Source organism: Oncorhynchus clarkii, unplaced genomic scaffold, assembly GCF_045791955.1.
Source record: "Oncorhynchus clarkii lewisi isolate Uvic-CL-2024 unplaced genomic scaffold, UVic_Ocla_1.0 unplaced_contig_3746_pilon_pilon, whole genome shotgun sequence".
NCBI classification, from domain to species: domain Eukaryota; kingdom Metazoa; phylum Chordata; class Actinopteri; order Salmoniformes; family Salmonidae; genus Oncorhynchus; species Oncorhynchus clarkii.
This window is the reverse complement of record NW_027258180.1, coordinates 25,567-53,010: the sequence shown is the minus strand read 5'-3', so window position 1 is coordinate 53,010 and position 27,444 is coordinate 25,567. Positions and strand designations below refer to the sequence as shown.

General features: G+C 44.3%; 1 protein-coding gene across 2 annotated transcripts in view; it reads right to left on the bottom strand.

Moving 5' to 3' along the window:
- The window catches only part of LOC139395911 (ADAMTS-like protein 5), a 57,630-nt gene that overhangs the window by 25,192 nt on the left and 4,994 nt on the right, over positions 1-27,444 (bottom strand). For both annotated transcript variants that reach the window (XM_071143222.1, XM_071143223.1), the window contains exons 2-4: positions 7,963-8,038; positions 1,667-1,827; positions 749-809 (exon numbers count right to left, since the gene is read on the bottom strand). In XM_071143222.1, coding sequence (XP_070999323.1) covers positions 749-809; positions 1,667-1,827; positions 7,963-8,038 — 298 coding nt within the window. The remainder of the gene's footprint in view (positions 1-748; positions 810-1,666; positions 1,828-7,962; positions 8,039-27,444) is intronic.

Here is a 27,444-nt window from a genome sequence, read left to right as displayed (position 1 = left end):
ACAATACGAAGGTCTGCATCCACCATTCTGTATGGAAATCCATCATTCAAAAGTTGTGATTCTGATTACACCTTTTTTGTTGTTGAAGGAGAACAGATGTATTTTTCCCTTCGGTTTGGTTATTCTTAGACAGTGAAGAAAGTGAGAAAGCAGAAAGGGATGATGCAGGGTTGAAAGTGATTGACTTTAGGGTGGACCAGGAATCGAACCCTTGTGTCTCGGGGCAAAGAGTGAATGGGGGTCTGCAGTAGACAGCACACGACAACAAGTCACAGTTACAATGAGATTGTAACACAGTGGAATCTCAAACTCCAAAAAAAAGCAACAAGTGACACATTGATAGGTTACAAATTCCTGTCATACACACAAGGCTGACGCAGGGTTACAGATCTGTTTGCAATTTAGCCAACTCCTCGTTCTGTTGTGTTTATCCATTGTCTTGCCAGCGTGTCATGTAGGCCTATGGCAGGAGTCAGAGGAGTTGGCACTTCAACAGATGAGACCAGGGGTGTGTTAATTAGACTAAAGGGACTTCCTGGACTCATCCAAAACAAAATGCTCCTTTAAATGTTCTTTTCCAAAATGTTTTAAACCGTTTTCCATTGCGTTCCGTACACAAGCTTGACACTCACTTGGCTGCATGATATTGTGGATGTTGTAGTGGGCCAGTAGGTCTTGGCATGATAGACATGTGCAAACACAGCATACTGCTTTCCCTGTGTGGTGATGTCATCGTGTTGACACATACCTTGGTGTTGCAGATCTTGTATTGTCTGGGGTCTCCTGAACATGGTCCGCCAACTGGGTTCCTGGGACAGAGTTCAGTCATTTATGAAAATGACAATGACTTAGAAATAAGGAGGGTTCTATGGTGTAACAATCAAATAAAGGCTATTACGGTGAGCCTGATGTCCCGCAGGCAGATTCTGCATGTAGACTGAGAGAATCTGCCAGGACTGAGTGGGATGTGTGAGATCCGAGCAGCATTAGTTCATTTTTTTTGTCACTGGTTATTTGGATGAATCAGGATTGGGAAAAGGCGATGCTTAAACTGATTCGCCTTGAGTGCATCGCACCTGTGCCCACACGGATCAGAAGGGGGGGGGGCGGGGGGCTTTGCCTGAGAGTTTCCTTTTGCAACGGGGGGGAGACTTGGCATTTGCTGGAAATGTACATTTCTAATACATATGAACACGCAGCTGACCAAATTATGTGAGATTTTACTTCTGCTTTAACAGAGATTACTGTAAGCCTACTGAACACAGGGATGAGCCTCCAGCCAAATGTTTTCATTTGAGAAGTAGTCAATCTGACTGGGGCCATTGTGGTCAAAATGTTAAAGGCCCTGTCCAGTTAAAAACTTGATTTTCCTATGTTTTATAATTCCTCAAAATAAGGTTGGAATAATACTGTGAAATTGTGAAAATGATGATAATGCACTTTTAGTGTAAGACTGTACACTTATGGGCACACTAAATAAGGCCACTGGTCATCCCATTACAGAAATCTGACTTGAATGGTAGTCATTGTGTTCTCATGTTTTATTACTAGATAGACCACAGCAAATACAGAGAAAGCAGCATACAAAGACATTCACTGACATTTTTTGAGGGTTAACCTGTTTGAAACAAGTCTCTATTGTGATTGGACCATCCCTGGTTCTTACCTGGTGATGCAGGTGCGTGTACGCACAGAGGCCCCTCCCCCACATGAGCGCGAGCACATGGACCAGCCATTCCACGAGGCCCATTCGTTCCTGTAGTGCAGCTGTCGTCGTGCACGCGCTGAACGACCCTCTGAAGGACCCCATGCAGACACCCAGGAAGACTGAGACACAGAAGGTCAGAGGTCAACATAATTTATTAACGTAAAGTAAACTAGACTCTATTGATATATTCCTAATGGTTCACATACATTACAAACAGCACTCTGCATCAACTGATTATTCATTGATTCCTACAGAATTGATCCCAAAGGGCCAAGGCCATTAGCTTATTGGTTGGAGAATCAATTCTCTAGGGCCCCAATTATGATTCCTTAGAAGATACATCACTTTGGATTGAACGATTGACTGATTGATTTGGTCATTCAACAATACCCTTAGACAACAGTCAAATCAGTTTCCGTTATTACCACTCACACATTATGATTAAAGCAGTACCTTCATTCCAAATGATTGAGCGTGAACATGTATTGCCAGAATAAATACAACAACTCTCTCCCCATTGTGGAGCTCTGGGCCCATGTTCATAAAGTTTGAGTTCATGCCCGACTACATTGCAGACGCATACCAGATCGTACAATGCCTGGATAAGTATTTAACATATCACACTGTGTGTGTGTGTGTGTGTGTGTGTGTGTGTGAGAGAGAGAGAGGAGGGGGTGAAAGCGAGGTATAGGTGAGGTAAATGCCATGAATGCGTGAAAGCGGTGTAGTGTGTGTGTGTTTGTACACAACCTGCTACCTGTCAACAAGATCACCTTGGGGAAGCCAGTTGTTTAGTGCTGTATATAAAAGCTTCATCTCCATCACATAAATCTATTTCAAGAGTGTGTGTGTGTGTGTGTGTGTGTGTGTGTGTGTGTGTGTGTGTACCTGCACCCCTATGTGACAACTGTAAACACAGCCAAACAACAAAATGATGAGAGAACTAAACGGTTCATTTTCAAAAGCATTCCAGGGTTTCTCTGGAGGGGGATTTAAACTGTCAGTGATCCCTCTTATCTTTCATAGGGGAGCAGAGCATGGGCTTCAAAACCTTTCACTTACAGTACACATTATTATGTATCCCTCACTGACAAACATATCCACTTCTACTGAAAGCATTGCTGTGCACGTACGTGGTTGACACCTGTGCCGAAGGTGTGTGTTCACCCTGTCCGACTTCCTGGTTGGTTACTATTGGCCCGGTTTCAGATCAATCAGTTCCCTTGTTGTGCATAGCTGTAAGCAATATGGTTATATCCCCACCTATCTTTCTGAGAGCCCTAGCCCTGGGTGGAGTTTAGGCCATATTATTTGTATACTATCAGGTATTTTCAGGTCAATGAGGGGGAGTCACTAAAGGCCAAGTGAGTGGATTGGAAATCGTCCCCAAAATCTGCCTCTTTATAACTGACAGAGTCAGATTTCCCTCCGTTAAGGTTCAGGAGTGACTAGTCTAGAGGACTACATTACACACGCCATCATATGGTCCATGGCAGGGTGACCTGGGGTTACAACCACCGCCAGTTAAATTAGCATCGATAAAGTTGGCGATAGGAAGGCCCGGCATACTAGACTAATGAAAACAACCTCTGACCTTTCCAAACACCCCCCAATCCCCTTTATTTTCCCCTTATCCCTCAATATATTCCGGGAGAGGTGATTGAAGGTAAGGTACAGCGAATCAGGAATCCCCTTCACTTCTACAGAGTAAATAAGTCATATTTGTCTGAGCCAAAACAGCCCATAGGACAGGAGCCCATCTCCTATTTCTATAGTGTGAGGCAGCTTGGTGTCCACCTCTTGGACATGCTAGTCTGTCGCAGGGCCTTACCCCCAAACTATCTCCCTACTGCTGTGTGCCAAGCAGAGAGCCCTCGTTTCTAGAGTCTTTGGTACGACTCGACCTGGAAACAAACCCACAACCTTACAATCTCAATCTCTTCTTGGACTCCTGAGTGGTGCAGCGGTCTAAGGCACTGCATCTCAGTGCAATAGTCCCTGGTTTCGAATCCAGGCTGTCACATCTGTCCGTGATTGGGAGTCCCATAGGGCGGCACACAATTGGCCCAGCGTCGTCTGGGTTTGGCTGGGGTAGGCCGTCATTGTAAATAAGAATTTGTTCTTAACTGACTTGCCTAGTTAAATATAAAATAAATTAATAAAGACAGATAGTCTTACCATAAGACCTCTGAATTGAACGCTCTCAGAGTGGCTTATAGGTAATCAGGTTGACCTGGCTACCAGAATGGATGGACGTCTCAGGGTAGGAGTGCTGATCTAGGATCAGGTCCCCCGTCTATGTGATCTTATTCATTGGGATTCAAGAAGGGAAGACGGGTCCTAAATTAGCACTAGGTTTACTTAGATGTTAGACTAGATTGTGGATTTGTGTCTGTAGGAACATGTACATAAACTAATCCCAGAGAAGATTTAGGAGAACAGAACTGTGCTGATCTAGGATCAGTTTTGCCTTGTAGATAGAATATTCGTACATGGACAGGACATCGTGGATCAACAGTCCTACTCATACAGAATATGAAGCAGATACAAAACGTTGTTCACACCATTTCTATTCACACCTTTATGAAGACTAAATCATATTATTGGTAACTATGGTAGTTATCAAGGTAGATTGTTGTTTTTCAAGTGTATCATTTTGATGCATCTGAATAACTCAGGTAAGACTCTGGTAAGAGTTAAGGTAAGAGAATAAAGACTTCCACAAAGTTGAATTGTTGTTTGTGTAACATAGTGGATGAATAAAGCACAGGGGAGCAGCATGATACAGTGTGCTGGCCTTTCTTTATACATCGTGCATTATTGCCCAGCACCTGTGTAGCAACGCGCCGCAGGTTCATGGTCTCGTGATGAGGTGGCCCTGCCTGCGACTTCAAAATCAATGTCAAGTTTCTAACATCCCTGTTCACCCATGAGTGTGTGGCCAGGCAGGTCTCCAACTCAATCATCAAGTTTGCTGACGACACAACAGTAGTAGGCCTGATTACCAACAATGACGAGACAGTCTACAGGGAGGAGGTGAGAGACCTGGTGGAGTGGTGCCAGGTAAACAACCTCTCCCTCAACGTCAACAAAATGAAGGAGCTGATCGTAGACTACAGGAGACAGCAGAGAGCACACCCCCATCCACATCGACGGAGAGGGCCAAATGTTTCATGTTCCTCGGCGAGCACATCACTGGTGACCTGAAATGGTCCCTTCACACAGACAGACAGTGTGGTGAAGAAGGCGCAACAGCACCTCTTCAACACCAGGAGGCTGAAGAAATTCGGCTTGGCCCCTAAGACCCTAACACACTTGCACCACTGAGAGCATCCTGTCGGGCTGTATCAGCGCCTGGTACGGCAATCACATCGCCAGCAACTGCAGGGCTCTCCAGAGGGTGGTGTAGTCAGCCCAATGCTTCATCAGGGGCACATTGCCTGCTCTCCAGGACATCTACAGCACCCGGTGTCACAGGAAGGCCAAGAAGATCAAGGACCCCAGCCCCTCGAGACATGGCCTGTTCATCCCGCTACCGTCTAGAAGGAGGAGACAGTACAGGTGCATCAAGAGACTGGGACCATCAAATCTGGGATCGAGAGGCACAGTCACTACTAGCCGGCCTCAGCCCAGTACCCTGCCCTGTACCTAAGACACGGTCACTAGCCGGCTACAACCGGGTTATCTACCCCACACCTTAGAGATCACTGCCCTATGTGCATAGAGTCATTGAACACTGGTCACTTTAATAATGTTTACATACTGTTTTACCTAATTAACATGTATATTCTAGTCATGGCTCATCCTATATAACTACTGCTATACACACCTTTCTATTCACATACTGTCCATATTGTCTACACACATCATTCACATACATCTACAGGGGCTTCAGAAAGTATTCATACCCCTTGATTTTTACACATTTTGTTGTGTTAAAAAGTGGGATTAAATGTATTTAGTAATCATTTTTTTCTTAAATGATCTAAGCAAAATACTCTATAATCTTGATTTCCTGGTGTGTTTTGAATTTATTTGTTATATCTTGTTTATTATTTGTGTACTTGTTTGACATGATACTGCATTGTTAGGAGCTAGTAACTTAAGCATTTCGCTGCAACCTCTATAAAATATGCAACCAATACACTTTTGATTTGAGACTTTGGTCTCTACCGTGGGTGAGCCGGGTTCAGATCCCGCCCATGACATGATTTCACCTTAGTTGACTTCAAGAGTTTGGCACATGCCTACCTTAGTCAGACAAACACCTGTAAAGTGCTCCATTTGATCACTCCCCTTTTCACTATAACCCAGTCAGAGGAATGACACGGATGATTGGCTGAGGGTTAACGGACATGGCTGGGCAATGGTTGACTGTCTCAGCCACCGGAGGGTTTTTGTGTGTGTGCGAGTTAGTGAGTGAGTGAGAGAGAGAGAGAGTGAAAGAGTGAAAGAACGAAAGAAAGAGTCCAGGACCAAGAGATGGTGTTAACAAGGCTGTAAATTCAACCTCAAGTTCAGTTTTGCTGCCACATTTTAAACCGGTCTGTCTGTGCGTCAATGTCAGGAGGAGGTCTGTGTGGGGGAGTGTGAGGGGTGTGTGTACGTGTGTCAGGAAAGCCTCCTTTGCCCTCAGGCTCTCCCTGACAACCAGACAAACAGTGATGAAAGATGGCCGCTCCGCTTGAAGGAGAAGCAAGGGGCAACGCAGCAATTAGAGAGTGCCCAGATGGGAGAGAGATGGAGAGCAACTACCAGCCCTATAGGAACATGCCGCCATCCCCGCCTCCATTAGAAGGCTAAACGCTACACAAACATTCCAATCAGCTCCTTTCTTCCAGAACCTCAATCGCCGTGCCAGCTGGACCCCTCATCACATCTGATACTAGTTGGAGCACTTTGATTTCTATATTATCTAAATGACCTGGATTTTCCTCAGGGAAACACTGGAGAACAGGGATTTGTGTCCCAAATGGCACCCTATTCCTTATATAGGCCACTACTTTTGACCAGGGCCCATAGGGTTAGGGTTAATAGTGCACTATATAGGGAATAGGGTGCCATTTGGTACACAAACTTTCTTTGCACAGATTAGAGCATCAGACTAATCAGGCCCTGTTCTCAGACTTGTTTCTGCTGTCTTGCCAACTCCTATGGTCATTGTCAAGCCAATAGGAGTTGGCAAGAATGCACAAACAGATCTGGGAGCAGGCTACTGAATGAGGTCTGTGAGTTTATAAAGCGTCCAGCCAGGATGGGTTCAATTCCATTTCACGTCAGCCATTTCAGGGGGATGATTGGAAATGTCCCATTAATGTAGCATTGTTTCATGAGTTGACTCAAAACCGTGGGCATCCAGTCAGATTCAGTAAGAATCCAAACATTCTTGTCTGAGGTTTCCAAAAGCTTTCCTAGCGAAAGTGTTAATTTTCATTATTTAGTAGTGTTATCTTGACAACATGAAATCACACGCTCGCAGAACAGTTAAGTGCTTAATTTGACAAATTCTGTTCGTTCACACGTATACTGTATAATTGTTACTCTCCCGCAGCTGTGCAGCAGGGCTGTGGAGAGAAATAAGAAACTTCTTTAGCGACGTGAAACCCAGCCCTCAGCAGGCGCTGTGGACATGTCCTATCAGTGTTACCCTCTTACAGCTCCCCCCTACTTTGTGCAATTTCCACCTGAAGACATACCCAAATCTAACAGCCTGTAGCTCAGGCACAGAACCAAGGATATGCATATTATTGGTACCATTTGACAGAAAACACTCTGAAGTTTGTGTACATGTGAATTGAATGTAGGAGAATATAACACAATAGATCTGGTTTAGATAAAACAATGAAGGAAACCATACGTTTTATATTTTTATTTTTGTATCATCATCTTTAAAAGGAACAAGATATAACAAACATTCAGATAGGATGATGGGGACAATTTCAGTGTAAAATATAAGGGGGCAACAGTACTTGTGCAACGTTTCAGAATGATAACTTCCAAAAGGAGTGTGCTACATGACATTTATCATGAAGTCACCCAGGTGTCCCACACAAGTAGCCCAAATGTACCCAAGTGGCCAAATTGGTGAAGGTATACATTTTGAAACAAATAACTATATACAAAATACCAAAATGGTATTCTAACACCCCCCCACCCCCCCACCCCCCTCCCAAAGAATTGAGAAAAAAAAATGGGGAAAAAATAATGATTGATTAATGAGGTGTGCTGGAGAAGGTAGTGAAGAACTAACTTACGCTGGGCTGGGAGGACAGGTAGACGGCAGAGACCAGCAGGCAGATGAAGGTCAGAGCCTGGCAGAGAGACAACCTCCTGGAGACAGAGACAATAAACAACCTCAGTCAGTTACACACCCAGCTTTTCTCCATACCAATCACACCCTCACATCGATAAACAACCCCGATTAAATCAGAGAGAGAGAGAGAGAGAGAGAGAGAGAGAGAGAGAGAGAGAGAGAGAGAAATGAGAGGGGACAGCCAGAGAGAGGGAGGTGAGAGAGAGGGAAAGCGAAAGACAAAGAGAGAGTGGGGAGGAGGGAGAGAGAGAAGAGAGACTTTTGATGGTCTTTATTGACAAATCACTTACAGACTTACATCACTTACAGAAGTTTAAAAAAACAGAGACATCCTCACAGTAGTTAAACACACAGAGACAGAGAGACAGAGACAAAGACAGACACAGAAAGAGACATCTTCACTGGGTTCAAGACAGAGACACAGAGAGAAAGGCAGAGATACAGAGACAGAAGGACAAAGAAATCAGGTAAATTATTAAATTCAAGCTATATGTTGTAATATCTAAGCAAGATTCCTGATGTTGTGTAAATGTGAATGGCACTAGCCCAAGTGCACCCTTGGAGAGGTAGAGTGGTACATTTGTAGTGGAGATACCCATCTTGTGGGCAGACATGACAGGCCAGATGGAAATAGCAAGCAAAAGCGAGAGAGAGAGAAAGACAGACACAAACAGAAAGTGGGACAGAGAGAGAGCGAGAGCCCAATCGGGAGAAAATGAGAGAGAGAGAGAGAGAGAGAGAGAAAGAGAGAGAGAGAGAGAGAGAGAGAGAGAGAGAGAGAGAGAGAGAGAAGCGAGAGAGAGAAACCCATCGGGAGACAATGAGAGACCCATCGAGAGAGAGACAGTCAGACGGCTGAGACCAGCAGGCAGATGAAGGTCAGAGTCTGTGGCGACCTAAATGCCAGAACCGAACAAGAACCTGACACCCTCAGCACACAGCGGAACAAACACCTGCCTAGAAGTGACAGCATTCCCTCCCCCATATGCCCCTATGACAACATAACCAACAAAAACTGGTCACAACTACTGCAGATCTGTCACACGCTGGGACTCTGGTTGTTACACCTACAGCTCATCTCTTGGCAGTAGTACTGTAGACTACTTTATCACTGACCTCAACCCAGAGTCTCTCAGAGCGTTCATCCCATTGACACCCCTATCAGATCATAGCAAATGAACAGAGCAATACTCAATCATGAGGCATCAAAGCCAAAGAAACTCAGTAATATTAAGAAATGCTATAGATGGAAGGAATGTACTGTGGACACCTACCAAAAAACAATTAGGCAACAACAAATTCAATACCTTCTAGGCAACTTCCTGGACATAGTGAAGGTTATAGTGAAGGTGTAAATTTGTCAGTAGAAAATGTTAACATTATATTTGACCTCTCAGCTTCCCTATCTAATCCCCAAAAAATCTAAACAGAAAACTGAAGAAAATGAACAACAATGACAAATGGTTTGATGAAGAATGTAAAAACCTAAGAAAGAAATTGAGAAATCTGTCCAACCAAAAACATAGAGTCCCAGAAAACCTGAGTCTACGCATTCACTATGGTGAATCACTAAAACAATACAGAATTACACTACGGAAAAAGGAGGAACAGCAGGTCAGAAATCAGCTCAATGTAATTGAAGAATCCATAGACTAACCACTTCTGGGAAAATTAGAAGACACTAAACAACACGAATAATTATCTATCCAAATGGAGATGTATGGGTAAACCACTTCTCCATTCTTTTTGGCTCTATAACAAAGAGCAAAAACATATACATGATCAAATAGAAATCTTAGAATTAACTATTAAAGACTACCAGAACCCACTGGATTCTCCAATTACCTTGAATGAGCTACAGGACAAAATAAAAACCCTCCAACCCAAAAAGGTATGTGGTGTTGATGGTATCCTCGATGAAATGATCAAATATACAGACAACAAAATTCAATTGGTTATACTTAAATTGTTAACATCATCCAGGGATCACCAAGGATTGATAACCCCAATCCACAAAAGTGGAGACAAATTTGACCCCAATAACTACCGTGGGACAAGCGTCAACAGCAACCTTGGGAAAAGCCTCTGCATCATCATTAACAGCCGACTCATACATTTCCCCAGTGAAAACAATGTACTGAGCAAATGTCAAATTGGCTTTTTACCAAATTAACAAACGACAGACCACGTATTCACGCTGCACATCCTAATTGACAAACAAACCAAAACAAAGGCAAAGTCTTCTCTTGATTCAAAAAAAGACTTCGACTCAATTTGGCATGAAGGTCTGCTATACAAATTGATGGAGGCACGTGGTGATTGGGAAGAAAACATACAACATTATAAAATCCATGTACACAAACAACAAGTGTGCGGTTAAAATAGGCAAAAAACACACATCTTCCCACAGGGCCGTGGGGTGAGACAGGGATGCAGCTCAAGCCACACCCTCTTCAACATTTTTATCAACGAATTGGCGAGTGCACTAGAATAAAAGTCTGCACTACCCTGCCTCACCCTACTAGAATCTGATGTCAAATGTCTGTTTTCTGATGATCTGGTGCTTCTGTCACCAACCAAGAAGGGCCTACAGCAGCACTTAGATCTTCTGCACAGATTCTGACAGACCAGGGCCCTGACAGTAAATCTCTAAGACCAAAATAATGGTGTTCCAAAAAAGGTCCAGTCGCCAGGACCACAAATACAAATTCCATCTAGACACCGTTGCCCTAGAGCACACAAACTATACATACCTTGGCCTAAACATCAGCACCACAGGTAACTTTCACAAAGCTCTGAACGATCTGAGAGACATGGCAAGAAGGGCATTCTATTCCATCAAAAGGAAGATAACATTTGACATACCAATTAGGATCTGGTTAAAAATACTTAAAATATCAGTTATAGAACCCACTGCCCTTTATGGTTGTGAGGTCTGGGGTCCGCTCACCAACCAAGAATTCACAAAATGGGACACACACCAAATTGAGACAACGTAAAACTTAAAACATCAAAGAATTCATGCAGAGCAGAATTAGGCCGATACCCGCTAATTATAAAAATCCAGAAAAGAGCCATTCAATTCTACAACCACCTAAAAGGAAGCGATTCCCAAACCTTCCATAACAAAGCCATCACCTACAGAGAGATGACCAATTCAGGCCTCGCTTAACACAGGAGCCCCGGCTCTATGGGTCACTGATGACAACAAACAAGCTTCCATGCCACTGGGGCCCCTGGGGGCAGGGCAGGAGCCAAAGTCAAGAACGCACCCACACAACCACCCTCCATCATCATTAACTCTCTCTCCCACAGCAGCACCAGGGTTCAGCCACCTCCCACCATCATCATTAACTCTCTCTCCCACAGCAGCACCAGGGTTCAGCCACCTCCCACCATCATCATTAACTCTCTCTCCCACAGCAGCACCAGGGTCCAGCCACCTCCCACCATCATCATTAACTCTCTCTCCCACAGCACCACCAGGGTTCAGCCACCTCTCACCATCATCATTAACTCCCTCTCCCACAGCACCACCAGGGTTCAGCCACCTCTTACTATCATTAACTCTCTCTCCCACAGCACCACCAGGGTTCAGCCACCTCCCACCATCATTAACTCTCTCTCCCACAGCAGCACCAGGGTTCAGCCACCTCTCACTATCATTAACTCTCTCCCACAGCAGCACCAGGGTTCAGCCACCTCCCACCATCATCATTAACTCTCTATGCCACAGCACCACCAGGGTCCAGCCACCTCCCACCATCATCATTAACTCTCTCTCCCACAGCACCACCAGGGTTCAGCCACCTCCCACCATCATCATTAACTCTCTCTCCCACAGCACCACCAGGGTCCAGCCACCTCCCACCATCATTAACTCTCTCTGCCACAGCAGCACCAGGGTTCAGCCACCTCCCATCATCATCATTAACTCTCTCTCCCACAGCAGCACCAGGGTTCAGCCACCTCCCACCATCATCATTAACTCTCTCTCCCACAGCACCACCAGGGTTCAGCCACCTCCCACCACCCATGACTGTAACACACAACTATTCTCAAATGTAAGAACTGAGTGTATTTGTACGTGTGTGTACCCATGCGGATGTGTAGTGGATATGTTTTCCCAATGCCCTAGAAACGCTAATTCAGAAACGCTAAATAAACAATGTGTGTGTGTGCCAGCTACCTACCTTATTTAACCTTAGGTTTATACAGGTAGGTCAATTAAGAACAAATTCGTATTTACAATGAAGACCTGTCTGCAGTGGCAGAGATGGAAGCAGTACAGCCTTTTTTTATATACCATTCAGCCTATGACTGCTTATTAAACACATGATACTGCTGATAAAGGACCTTGTCTGTCAAAACGTTCCTCCTATAATCAATAGAATGGAGCCAAACATATTGTAAACATGTGTTTGGTACCCCTCTATTCCTGCCATTACAATGAGCCCGTCCTCCTAAAGCTCCCCCCACCAGCCTCCTCTGCTGTACAGTTCCCTTCGTTCTTTAGTCATGTTTATTTATTTGAATGACTGCCGTGCTCCATCTGGATATGTGTGGAGATACTCTCTTTTCAATGTGTATGACTGTTAGCACAACTGTATGTCTTGAGCAGCCACTGCCAGCCAATATACTCCCTGTTTGTCCTTATTAAACCGTCTACATTCACCTCAAGGATGCTCCGACGATAACCCGAGACCACACACACACACACTTAATTTGACTCGTTACACCCACATGCACACTGGTTATGCGCACACAAACAAGCACATACACAGGATATCTGTACTTCATCCTCTCCCTGGCTGACACACACAGTCACTCTGACTCATCAAAGGCTTTAGTGTGTTTTCTCAGAAATGCCTCCTCAGAAATGGTTGGAAACCCCCCCTCTATAAAGGCTTCCTGGTACTGATTTGTTTAGTGCTAACTAACTACTGTTAGTCCATCTGTAAGGAGAGTTGCACAAGTCAAGTGGGTCTGATTTGTCATTTGAGAAACAGCACATGAGTACGTCCCTAATGGTACTTTATTTCCTACATATGGCTCTGGTAAGAAATGGTCCCATTTGAGGCGACACTCATACCATTTATCCAAGTCTCAGTATTAGAGACCACTAGGGTACGTTAATGTTAGATCTCGAGCACCAAAACAAGCTCATCCAGGCCCACCCACTCAGATTGAGCAAAAAATGAATATTTGTATTTATTAATTAAAAAAACAAAAATATGCCCTTTAATTTCCAGTGTTCCAAACAGGACATTATTTGTCTTTTTATCTAAACATGCAAACACCATCAGATAGAATTGACAGCATGCAGTGCACTTTGTTAGTCAGATTTGATTAAATATAACAGAACTCATGACCTGGGGTGACATTCATTCTCACAGGACGGGTTGCCAAAAATAACTAACTGAAAGCCACACCCCCAATAAACCACGAATATGACTGCATTGAGGCATACAGTGCATTCGGAAAGTATTCAGACCCTTTAACTTTTTACACATTTCCCAGACTCTTGAACTTTTTCCACATTCCACAGCCTTATTCAAAAATGTATTTAAATGTTTTTTCCCCCTCAATCTACACACAATAGCCTATAATGATGAAGCAAAAACTGTTTTAAAAAGTTTTGCTAATAAAAAAAAAAAATCTATTTAAACTGAAATGTATATTTACATAAATATTCAGACCCTTTACTCAGTACTTTCTTGAAGCACCTTTGGCAGTTATTACAGACTCGAGTCTTCTTGGATATGACATTCCCATTCTTCTCTGCAGATCCTCTCAAGCTCCGTCAGGTTGGATGGGGAGCGTCGTTGTAGAGCAATTTTCAGGTCTCTCCAGAGATGTTCAATTGGGTTCAAGTCCGGGCACTGGCTGGACCACTCAAGAGCATTCAGAGACTTGTCCTGAAGTCATTCCTGCATTGTCTTGGCTCTGTGCTTAAGGTCAATGTCCTGTTGGAAGCTGAACCTTTGCCCCAGTCTGAGGTCCTGAGCGTTCTGGAGAAGGTTTTCATCAAGGAGCTCTCTGTACTTTGTTCCATTCATCTTTCCCTTGATCCTGACAAGTCTCCCAGTCCCTGCCACTGAAAACCCTCCCCACAGCATGATTCTGCCACCACCATGTTTCACCGTAGGGATGGTGCCAGGTTTCCGCCAGATGTGACGCTTGGCATTCAGGCCAAAGAGTTCAATTTGGTTTCATCAGACTGGATAATTTTGTTTCTCATGGTCTGAGAGAGTCTTTAGGTGCCTTTTGCCAAACTCCAAGCAGACTGTCATGTGCCTTTTACTGAGGAGTGGCTTCCGTCTGGCCACTCTACCATAAAGGACTGATTTGGTGGAGTGCTGCAGAGATGGGAGAACTTTCCAGAAGAACAACCATCTCCACAGAGGAACTCTGGAGCTCTGTCAGAGTGACCATCGGGTTCTAAGTCACCTCCCTGACCAAGGCCCTTCTACCACAATTGCTCAGTTTGGCCAGCTCTAGGAAGAGTCTTGGTGGTTCCAAAATTCTTCCATTTAAGAATGATGGAGGCTACTGTGTTCTTGGGGACCTTCAATGCAGCTGACATTTTTTGGTACCCTTCCCCAGATCTGTGTCTCAACACAATCCTGTCTAAGAGCTCTAGGGACAATTCCTTCGACCTTATGGCTTGGTTTTTGCTCTGACATGCACTGTCAAATGTGGGATCTTATATTGACTGGTGTGTATCTTTCCAAATCATGTCCAATTTACCACAGGTGGACTCCAATCAAGTTGAAGAAACAACTCAAAGATGATCAATGGATCAACAGGATGCACCTGAACTCAATTTCGAGTCTCATAGCAAAGGGTCTGAATACTTATGTAAATAAGGATTTTTTTAATATACATTTGAGAACATTTCTAAAAACCTGTTTATGGGGTGTTGTGTGTAGATTGATGAGGAAAAATAATCATTTCCTCCATTTTAGAACAAGGCTGTAAGGTAACAAAATGTGGAAAAAGTCAAGGAGTCTGAATACTTTCCGAATGCACTGAATGTCACTGTGCTTTTATGGCTACAGTATATGCATCATACCAGTGCCTAATTTGTTTATTTGGCAAACAAGACAGCTCATAATCCACATACATTTCTGCAAGCCCACCTACCAATGAATTTCTGGCTATGCCAATGCACCGGACGAGGAACCATGTTTTTTCCTGGGTCTCCCTTCAGTGTATTTGGTTCTTCCCATGTAATGATATGTCATTTAGCAGACACTTTTATCAAAAGCAACTAAAAGTAGTGCATTGATATATTTTGTATGGGTAGAAAGAACACAGCGGGAATCAAACCCACAATCCTGGCATTGCAAGTACCATGCTCTACCAACTGAGAAACACACACGTCCCTTTCCCTTTACGCGTTCTGTTTGTTCTCCCTGTCTTCTCCCGCTCCCTCTTTCTTATCTGTAACAAGTTTGTAAACACACATCTAGGCCAAAAGCTCTGTTTGGCAGAGTTCCAGGTCAGTAGTCGCCCTGTCCAATTAAACGATACACATCTCCCTCACATTCCACTGAGCAGCCCTTCTACTAGGGAAGTCTGGGGGAATCTGGGGGAATCTGGCACTGTGCTGGAGCTAAGGAAGCCTGGGAAATCTGGCACTGGGCTAAAGCTAGGGAAGTCTGGGGAATCTGGGAAAGCTGGCGCTGGGTTGGAGCTAGGGAATTCTGGGGAATCTTTGTGAGTCTGTTGCTGGGCTGGAGCTAGGGACGTCTGGGGGAAGCTGGCACTGGGCTGGAGCTAGGGAAGCCTGGGGAAGTCTGGGTTTGCTGGTGCTGGCCTGGAGCAGCTAGTGCAGCCTGGGAAAGCTGGTGCTGGCCTGGAGCTAAGGAAGGCTGAGGGAACATGGGATGGAGTTGGGGGAATCTGGGCTTGGGGACACTGAGTTGGTACAATGCTGGGAAAGGCTGGGGAAGGCTGGGAAATGTGGGGGAATCTGGGTTGAGACTTAGGGAGGTTGCAGCATGCTGGGCTGGGGATAGGATAGACCGGGGGAAGACTTGGGGAGTTAGGGCTGGTGAAATTTGGGGGAAAACTAGACTAGGGCTAAGGAAAAACTAGGCTAGGGCTAGGCGAGGCTGGGGATAGCTGGGCTGGGACTAGGGGAAGGAGAGACTGGGTCTAGGAGAGACTGGGGGTAGCTGGGCTGGGGCTAGGGCAGACTGGGTCTAGGAGAGACTGGGGTTAGCTGGGCTGGGGATAGAGGAAAAATAAGCAAAAACCAAACTTATGGAGGGGAAGTGTAGCAGTAGGCCGGATACAAGATCAAATGTACCGCAAATCATTCAGAATATATTGAGCCGTACCCAAAACTACATGCTGGACCTTTTATGCCTCCTCCATTTTCCCCAGGTCGCAGGGAGCCTGTCTGGCCACTGTTTGCCCCCTAATCACAGAGGCCCTACTGGAGGTCAACAACAGCTCCTCCTGCGTCTCATTAAGCCAATGGTAGCACATTAGAGCAGGGCTCAGGGGAAGGCAGGGGGAAATGGCTTTAATCATTACGAGACAAGTTGTTTATTTTGACTGAATTAGTCTTTCTATGGCATTGGGAAAACATACCCATTACCCATCCACATGGGTGTACACACACACACACACACACACACACACACACACAAAGTCAGTGCCAAAGACAGTGTGAGAAAGCAGTTGGTGCTGCCTTCATGGTGATGGGTATTCCACACAATCTCCATTAAACCTGTGACTCATATGAAACCATAGCCAAGAATCCAACTATTCAGGCTGCATCTATGTGTCTCTTTTCATGAAATAGATATTGCATTATTCAGTTTAATACACTAAATGGCCTATAAATGTTGTTTTTAACCAAGGTTATTTATTTGCTATAGGACAGTAGTACTTTATGATGTTAGCGACCCATGAATACTGGAGGTGATGCGGAAGCAGTGGATCACTGCGTCTGTAGTGTTAGTGTGCAGGCATTTGGGTTTATTTAAGCAGACCTTTTCACCAAGTATCTACATATAATGGATGTAACCCGTCACAACATCACCATTCTTTCTTATATATGTATATATTTTTAAAGATATTTTTCAGATTTTACTGAAGAGAGAGAGGGAGGATGACAGTAGGTTGTATGAAAGGGCAGTAGGCCGGTATCCAACCCATCCTGACACCGTAGATCTGTGAGGCTGTGGCATTGCCACCAGTCCAGCCAGACCACCATTGCCATTATTTAAATACATTTGCTAATATCACACACAGGCTGAAACTGTTCCATCCACCTGTCTGGCACGAGTACAAGAGTGAGAAGAGAGTTCAGAACCCTCATTAAAAAAGGACAAAAAAACGTCATCCCCACCCACCACCCTACATTTCTCCCCATATTTTGGTTCAGCTGTAATATGGTTGACCTCACACACCCTTGTTTTAATTCACTCCAGAAAACACAGCTCTCGCTCTCTCGTCATTTTTATGCTGTTATCTCGGAGATTACTGCCATAACTGTGCACTGATTACTAGAGTGTATTGCAGGTTAGAATGTGCCCTTTGGCTCTCTAACGCAGTGGGCACCATGTCACAGGGACAAAGATGGCATGGTTGCTAGGGGGGCCACCTCACTCTGGCTCCCAGTGGTCCCTACTTTGTGTAAGATGGATTCCCACTAATAATATATTTTTATTTACATAGACATGAAATTGTGAGAGACTCCAGACACCAAAGTCATAGACTGTTTTTTTCTGCTACCACACGGCATGCGGTACCAGAGCGGCAAGTATAGGACCAAAAGGCTCCTTAACAGCTTCTACCCCCAAGCCATAAGATTACTAAACAATGAATCAAATGGCCACTGGACTATTTACATTGACCCCCCTATTCATTTTTACACTGCTGCTACTCGCAGTTTATTATCTATGCATAGTCACTTTACCCCTACCTACATGTACATATTACCTCTACTAACCTCAACTAACCTGTACCCCTGCACACTGACTTCCGGCGCCGACAGAGATGGCCGCCTCGCTTCGCGTTCCTAGGAAACTATGCAGTTTTTTGTTTTTTTACGTGTTATTTCTTACATTGGTACCCCAGGTCATCTTAGGTTTCATTACATACAGTCGAGAAGAACTACTGAATATAAGAGCAGCGTCAACTCACCATCAGTATGACCAAGAATATGACTTTCCCGGAGCGGATCCTGTGTTCTGCCTTTCACCCCGGACAACGGAATGGATCCAAGCCTGCGACCCAAAACAACGAAGCTGTAAAAGAGGCAAACGAAGCGGTCTTCTGGTCAGGCTCCGGAGACGGGCACATCGCGCGACACTCCCTAGCATACTACTCGCCAATGTCCAGTCTCTTGACAACAAGGTTGATGAAATCCGAGCAAGGGTAGCATTCCAGAGGGACATCAGGGACTGTAACGTTCTTTGCTTCACGGAAACATGGCTCACTCGAGAGACGCTATCGGAGTCGGTGCAGCCAGCTGGTTTCTCCACGCATCGCGCCGACAGAAACAAACATCTTTCTGGTAAGAAGAGGGGCGGGGGCGTATGCTTTATGGTTAAAGAGACGTGGTGTGGTCACAACAACATACAGGAACTCAAGTCCTTCTGTTCACCTGATGTAGAATTCCTCACAATCAAATGTCGACCGCATTATCTACCAAGGGAATTCTCTTCGATTATAATCACAGCCGTATATATTCCCCCCCAAGCAGACACATCGATGGCTCTGAACTAACTTTATTTGACTCTTTGCAAACTGGAATCCACACATCCTGAGGCTGCATTCATTGTAGCTGGGGATTTTAACAAGGCTAATCTGAAAACAAGACTCCCTAAATTGTATCAGCATATCGATTTCGCAACCAGGGCTGGTAAAACCTTGGATCATTGCTATTCTAACTTATATGCAATGCATATAAGGCCCTTCCCCGCACTCCTTTCGAAAAAGCTGACCACGACTCCCTGCCTACAGACAGAAGCTAAAACAAGAAGCTCCCACGCTGAGGTCTGTTCAACGCTGGTCCGACCAATCTGATTCCACACTCCAAGACTGCTTCCATCACGTGGACTCGGATATGTTTCGTATTGCGTCAGACAACAACATTGACGAATACGCTGATTCGGTGAGCGAGTTCATTAGAACGTGCGTTGAAGATGTCGTTCCCATAGCAACGATTAAAACATTCCCAAACCAGAAACCGTGGATTGATGGCAGCATTCGCGTGAAACTGAAAGCGCGAACCACTGCTTTTAATCAGGGCAAAGTGACCGGAAACATGACCGAATACAAACAGTGTAGCTATTCCCTCCGCAAGGCAATCAAACACAATCAGACACAAGAGGTATGTGGCAGGGTCTACAGTCAATCACGGATTACAAAAAGAAAACCAGCCCAGTCACGGACCAGGATGCCTTGCTCCCAGGCAGACTAAATAACTTTTTTGCCCGCTTTGAGGACAATACAGTGCCACTGACACGGCCCGCAACCAAAACATGCGGACTCTCCTTCACTGCAGCCGAGGTGAGTAAAACATTTAAACGTGGTAACCCTCGCAAGGCTGCAGGCCCAGACGGCATCCCCAGCCGCGCCCTCAGAACATGCGCAGACCAGCTGGCTGGTGTGTTTACGGACATATTCAATCGATCCCTATCCCAGTCTACTGTTCCCACATGCTTCAAGAGGGCCACCATTGTTCCTGTTCCCAAGAAAGCTAAGGTAACTGAGCTAAACGACTACCGCCCCGTAGCACTCACTTCCGTCATCATGAAGTGCTTTGAGAGACTAGTCAAGGACCATATCACCTCCAACCTACCTGACACCCTAGACCCACTCCAATTTGCTTAACGTCCAAATAGGTCCACAGACGATGCAATCTCAACCACTCTGCACACTGCCCTAACCCATCTGGACAAGAGGAATACCTATGTGAGAATGCTGTTCATCGACTACAGCTCAGCATTTAACACCATAGTACCCTCCAAACTCGTCATCAAGCTCGAGACCCTGGGTCTCGACCCCGCCCTGTGCAACTGGGTACTGGACTTCCTGATGGGCCGCCCCCAGGTGGTGAGGGTAGGTAACAACATCTCCACCCCACTGATCCTCAACACTAGGGCCCCACAAGGGTGCGTTCTGAGCCCTCTCCTGTACTCCCTGTTCACCCACGACTGCGTGGCCACGCACGCCTCCAACTCAATCATCAAGTTTGCGGACGACGGCCTCCCGGGTGGCGCAGTGGTTAAGGGCGCTGTACTGCAGCACCAGCTCTGCCATCAGAGTCCCTGGGTTCGCGCCCAGGCTCTGTCGTAACCGGCCGCGACCGGGAGGTCCGTGGGAGCGACGCACAATTGGCCTAGCGTCGTCCGGGTTAGGGAGGGCTTGGCCGGTAGGGATGTCCTTGTCTCATCGCGCACCAGCGACTCCTGTGGCTGGCCGGGCGCAGTGCGCGCTAACCAAGGTTGCCAGGTGCACGGTGTAGCCTCCGACACATTGGTGCGGCTGGCTTCCGGGTTGGATGCGCGCTGTGTTAAGAAGCAGTGCGGCTGGTTGGGTTGTGTATCGGAGGACGCATGACATTCAACCTTCGTCTCTCCCAAGCCCGTACGGGAGTTGTAGCGATGAGACAAGATAGTAGCTACTACAACAATTGGATACCACGAAATTGGGGAGAAAAAGGGGTAAAAAAAATTTTAAAAAATTTAAAAAAACTTTTGCGGACGACACAACAGTGGTAGGCTTGATTACCAACAACAACGAGACGGCCTACAGGGAGGAGGTGAGGGCCCTCGGAGTGTGGTGTCAGGAAAATAACCTCACACTCAACGTCAACAAAACTAAGGAGATGATTGTGGACTTCAGGAAAGGGAGGGAAAGCAGAGGGAACACCCCCCTATCCACATCGATGGAACAGCAGTGGAGAGGGTAGTAAGTTTTAAGTTCCTCGGCGTACACATCACAGACAAACTGAATTGGTCCACCCACACAGACAGCATCGTGAAGAAGGCGCAACAGTGCCTCTTCAACCTCAGGAGGCTGAAGAAATTTGGCTTGTCACCAAAAGCACTCACAAACTTCTACAGATGCACAATCGAGAGCATCCTGTCGGGCTGTATCACCGCCTGGTACGGCAACTGCTCCGCCCACAACCGTAAGGCTCTCCAGAGGGTAGTGAGGTCTGCACAACGCATCACCGGGGGCAAACTACCTGCCCTCCAGGACACCTACACCACCCGATGTCACAGGAAGGCCAGATCATCAAGGACAACAACCACCAGAGCCACTGCCTGTTCACCCCGCTATCATCCAGAAGGCGAGGTCAGTACAGGTGCATCAAAGCTGGGACCGAGAGACTGAAAAACAGCTTCTATCTCAAGGCCATCAGACTGTTAAACAGCCACCACTAACATTGAGTGGCTGCTGCCAACACACTGACTCAACTCCAGCCACTTTAATAATGGAATTGACGGGAATTGATGTAATAAATGTATCACTAGCCACTTTAAACAATGCTACTTAATATAATGTTTACATACCCTACATTATTATTATTATTATATTATATACTATATATTATATACTGTACTCTATATCATCTACTGCATCTTTATGTAATACATGTATCACTAGCCACTTTAAACTATGCCACTTTGTTTACATACTCATCTCATATGTATATACTGTACTCGATACCATCTACTGCATCTTGCCTATGCCGCTCTGTACCATCACTCATTCATATTCCTTTATGTACATATTCTTTATCCCTTTACACTTGTGTGTATAAGGTAGTAGTTTTGGAATTGTTAGCTAGATTACTCGTTGGTTATTACTGCATTGTCGGAACTAGAAGCACAAGCATTTCGCTACACTCGCATTAACATAAAATTTGATTTGATTTGGTACCGGTACCCCTGTATATAGCCTCGTTATTGTGTTACTTTGTATTATTTTTTACTTTAGTTTATTTGGTAAATATTTTCTTAACTCTTCTTGAACTGCACTGTTGGTTAAGGGCTTGTAAGTAACCGTTTCACAGTAAGGTCCAGTAAATGCCTGTTGTATTTGGCGCATGTGACAAATAAAGTTTGATTTGATTTGAAAGATTAAAAACACCAGGAAATCAACTCCAAGTGAATTTCATTTAGAAAGTATTCCCACGCATAATATAAAGACGCGTGATCGTATACAAATGTAAGCCAGGTTTGAAATTATTATGTTTTAATCAAATATTATATCTGTTTGGGCAAATTATTTGCAATTCCTGTATGTTCCGACCATCGGCTGAAGAAGAAAAAACTGTTTCGTCAGCGGAATCTATACTTAACAAAAACATAAAACACAACAATTTCAAAGATTTTACAGAGTTACAGTTCATATAAGGAAATCAGTCAATTTAAATAAATTCATTAGGCCCTAATCTATGGATTTCACACAACTTGGAAGGGGATAGGCCCACCCGATGGGGAGCCAGACACAGCCAATCAGAATGAGTTTTTCCCCCCACAAAGGATAATTATTACAGACAGAAATACTCCTCAGCACCGTGGTTACACGTGTTCTGCAGTTTTGAAGCCGGTTGGAGGTATTGCCAAATTATCTAAAAATATGTTGGAGGCAGCTTATGGTAGAGAAATTAACATTCAATTCTAGAGCAACAGCTCTGGTGGACATTCCTGCAGTCAACATGCCAATTGCACACTCCCTCAAAACTTGAGACATCTGTGGCATTGTGTTGTGAGACAGAACTGCACATTTTAAAGTGGCCACCCCAGCACAACGTGCACCTGTGTAATGATCATTCTGTTCAATCAGCAAACATTTTTTAGAGAAATAAGCATTTTGTGCGTATGGAACATTTCTGGGATTTTTTATTTCAGTGCATGAAACATGGGACCAACACTTATACATGTCGCGTTTATATTTCTGTTCAGTCTAGTTGATGATCCCTGGTGTAGGCCATCGTTTCCCAACACATCTTCAGGGACCCCAAGACTGGACATTTTGGTTCCAGCCCAGAACGAACACACCTGATTCAACTAATCAAGGCAAGGGCTTGGTGATTAGATTCACTAGTTGAATCAGATGTGTTATTGCTGGTCTAGAACTAAAATGTGCAGGGCATGGGTTCCTAAACCAACGGATTTCTGTAAAACACTGGTCAGGCCTGGTGGTTCCTAAGGCCGGGATTAAATATGAAACCTCCCTATGACACTTGACATTTAAAGGGAATTTCCAATTGAGCTGACATCTGCTGTGTTTACCTTGAATTGAATCTCCGCAACACGTTAACATTGTGCTTGTAGGCAACCTGGCAATCAGATTTAATCCTGGCCTAAACTGTTTTGTGCTATGACCCAACTATACTCTTGAATGTATGCAGCTGTGCCAGAGCTACCAAAAGGTTTCTATGGGAACGGGGTGCTTTTCTGGGTAAACATAACAATAAAACTGGGTAAAGAAAACAATAAAAATGACAGCTACACCCTATGACTGCAACAATGATATATTCAGTTAATTTTGCGTTAGCTTTTACATTTTGATTTATTTATTTTTACAAAAGAGCACCATGGAGTTAACGGACTACGTCGGCGTCATCTGTAGCTTTTGAATGATCCACCAAGTGAACAAAAGACAGTGTCTCTAGCCAGTCCCCCTCCTCCATGACCCACAGGGACTTAGCAGTGACCCACTATTTGGTGAACACTGGTTTAAAAAGAGATTCTCTGGTACTTTTTGCATAGTTTTCAGCTAGTAGTTCTGAAAGTAGCACTCACGAGACAGAAGTGGTCCCTGAAAATTGCGTACTAAGTCAAATATGTACAGATATGTGCACCACATCATTGCGCTCTCTCTTGCTTTGCTATGTGTGCATCTTGCTCGCTGTCGCTCAAATGGCAATGGGCTAAAGCTCATTGGCTGGAACTTGAATTGCTAGGAGGCTGGCCCACGTGGGGGAAAATGTAGGGTAAATAGTGCCACAGCTTTTAGTAAACAGTCACTTTCAAACTAGGGGTTTCGCAGCTAATTGAGTTAAGACAATTCTGCATGTATGAACACATCGACACATCCAGCGCAGTCTGGGAGGACTAAAAAAATACTTACTAGTGGCCAGTGTTCCAGAGCTTGACTTCAAGGCCTGGTGGACGCATATAGACTAGGTACTTCAGTAAATAGAGTTGAATAGACTAAAAAACATTACCTTTGAACCCTAAATCTGAACAGACTATTAATGGGCGGGAACAATGAGACACTCACGGTCAGGCAATGAACCTGGTCAGGGATTAGCCCAATCAATGAGGCAACAATTCATCATTGCACGAGTCATGAAGCACTGAAAGGGTCGATCCATGGGTATACCTTAATCCAAAATGAATGACAAAAATTAGCACCATATAATGAATTTGTTTCAGTTGAGGCAGGAAACTGGATCAACACAACTGATGGTGTGGGACAAGGCTTTTGACTAACTTTGACTTTGTGTAATGCCCCTTTAAGCAACATAAGGAGTTTAAGACATTTACTTTGAAAAGCAGTGCTGAGTATTGACCAAATGCATTATGTTTAATGTGATGCTATTCTAAAGACAGAGGTTGCTGTTTAAACTAATTCCACACCTTAGTTGTGTCTTGGGGTCCCTGACCATTGCTCCTAGAACTCAAAGATACTCCTCTGTTCCTCTACTGCCTGACTGGCTGCACCATCGTTCTCCTTCTCAGGACAAACAGACGAAATCTCTTGACATTGTCATACCTCTTGGATTATGAGCTTATCTTTTCACATTTTACTGAGACCGACCGTCCGTCTGATCCAGTCTGGCTGGCCATCTACGGTCATGCTCTTCCTCAGCCAGCTCCAACATTTGGATCTACTGACATGGTGAATAACACCAGGGTCGTGTTCAGTAGGGAAACCAACTGAACATTTTCTAAAATGTTTTGCAATGCCAAACGAAAATGTGCGTTTCTTTGTCAAGTTCAGGTAGCCCCTGCCTGTTTCGGTCTGTATTGGTCACATGCACATGGTTAGCAGATGTTAATGCGAGTGTAGGGAAATGCTTGTGCTTCTAGTTCCAACCGTTCAGTAATATCTAACAAGTAATCTAACAATTTCACAACAACTACCTTATACACACAAGTGTAAAGGAATGAATAAGAATATGTATATATAAATACAGTGCCTTGCGAAAGTATTCGGCCCCTTTTTTTTATTTTTTATTTTTTTATTTTACCTTTATTTAACAGCAAGTCAGTTAAGAACAAATTCTTATTTTCAATGACGGCCTGGGAACAGTGGGTTAACTGCCTGTTCAGGGGCAGAACGACAGATTTGTACCTTGTCAGCTCGGGGGTTTGAACTCGCAACCTTCCGGTTACTAGTCCAACGCTCTAACCACTAGGCTACCCTGCCGCCCTGCCGCAAAGACTTTTTGCCACATTTCAGGCTTCAAACATAAAGATATAAAACTGTATTTTTTTGTGAAGAATCAACAACAAGTGGGACACAATCATGAAGTGGAACGACATTTATTGGATATTTCAAACTTTTTTAACAAATCAAAAACTGAAAAATTGGGCAAACCAAGAACTACAGGAAATGTATGATCTCTAATTCCAAACAAAGGTTTATGTACCAAATATTAAGTTCTGCTTTTCTGATGTATCAAATACTTATGTCATGCAATAAAATGCAAATGAATTACTTAAAAATCATACAATGTGATTTTCTGGATTTTTGTTTTAGATTCCGTCTCTCACAGTTGAAGTGTACCTATGATAAAAATTAGACCTCTACATGCTTTGTAAGTAGGGAAAACCTGCAAAATCGGCAGTGTGTCAAATACTTGTTCTCCCCACTGTAGCTAACTCCTAATGTTGTAGGCTCTTCATTTTAACCAGTATCCTACAGCAGGAAAATAGCAACAGGAAATGTGAATGATAATTCATGGCCATTTTTGTAGGGGCTGATACATTTTTCGTAATGAAAAATAAAGTCTGACATTTCATAGAGGGAATTAGAAACATCTGTTGTCTATTAAGCCTCAAATACACAACAAGTTCTACAGTTCTCCTGCGACAGATTGTTAAAATTAAGATCCTACATCTGTGTGGTCATCATTCATGCCAAATCATATGATGATAGAAGTTGAGAGACAGCACAAACAGATCTGGGACCAGAGTACAATGGAATACCAGCAAACACATAAACATGTGATTGGGGGAGAAAGTGCAAGGTGACATTAATATAGACAAACAACTGAACTATCATAGTCATAGCATTCCTGACGTGACTATTGACCTGTAAAGTCTTATCTGACAGTGTACTCTGCGACACTCCACTGTCACTCAATGAGGATCCATCCACATTATTTGAATCATTAGTATATCCCAACCGCACACAAATACAAGGTATAGTTGTGCTTACCCAAAGCGACAGTCCACTGTGCCGGCTCAGATACTGTATGTTCTTTTCACATTGTTGTTATTTCCAGCGAGGTTTCACTTCCAGCAACTATGGTGGGTACATAACCAGGCCAGCACAGTACAGCTCGGCATGGCTCTGCTTAATAGTGTCAAAAGTTTAAAACAGAAGAGGCTATATCACAGTGTGACCGACCAGAGTACTAAGGCTACTGCCACACAGACTCATGAACAACTATGAAACTGTCAAAAGTACAACACAAATCAAGAGTTTAATCAGTCAAAAGACAAAGTTTGTGCGTTTTTTTGTCAGACAATCATCCATTTTCATTTATCCGGCAACTCTCATTGAAAGAACATTTGATTCATCTGAAATTCTGACACAATCCCAGTATGCCGATGGCCTTACATGCAAAATGTATTTAGAAATCCATGTCATTCAATTATTGCACCCACACTGCCCGCGCGCGCCAACAATTGTCTGCGATGCCAAGGGATAAAATAGAACTTCTTTCTATTTCTGACGCAGATCGCGCTGCAAGTCCTGCCTCTCCCATCTCCTCATTGGTTTATAGAAGCAGGTGATTGAAAGACAAACTGTTTAGCCGGTTGTCGTGGTAATACTATGAAAGTATAGATGCCATCACCATATAATATCAATTATGAAAAAGCATGGAAGGAGGAGAGATGACTAGAAACTATGTGTGGATTAATTGTCGGACTATAGGACCTTGTGCATTTCAGGTAAAATAACAACTCAATGTTTATATCCCAGGACAAATTAGCTAGCAACAGCATGTTAGCTAAATAGAACAAATTACCATACATGTTTAATGCTTTTCGACCTGTCCCCAAATTACTGTAACTGGTTCAGAGTTTGTTTTGACATTGTAACCTGCGTGTTGTGATCGCGTTTGGTGTAGGGGGACAAAATAAATGTATGCACGATGGCGCACGCGCGCAGCCGGTTTGGCTTCCGTGTATCCGGGTCT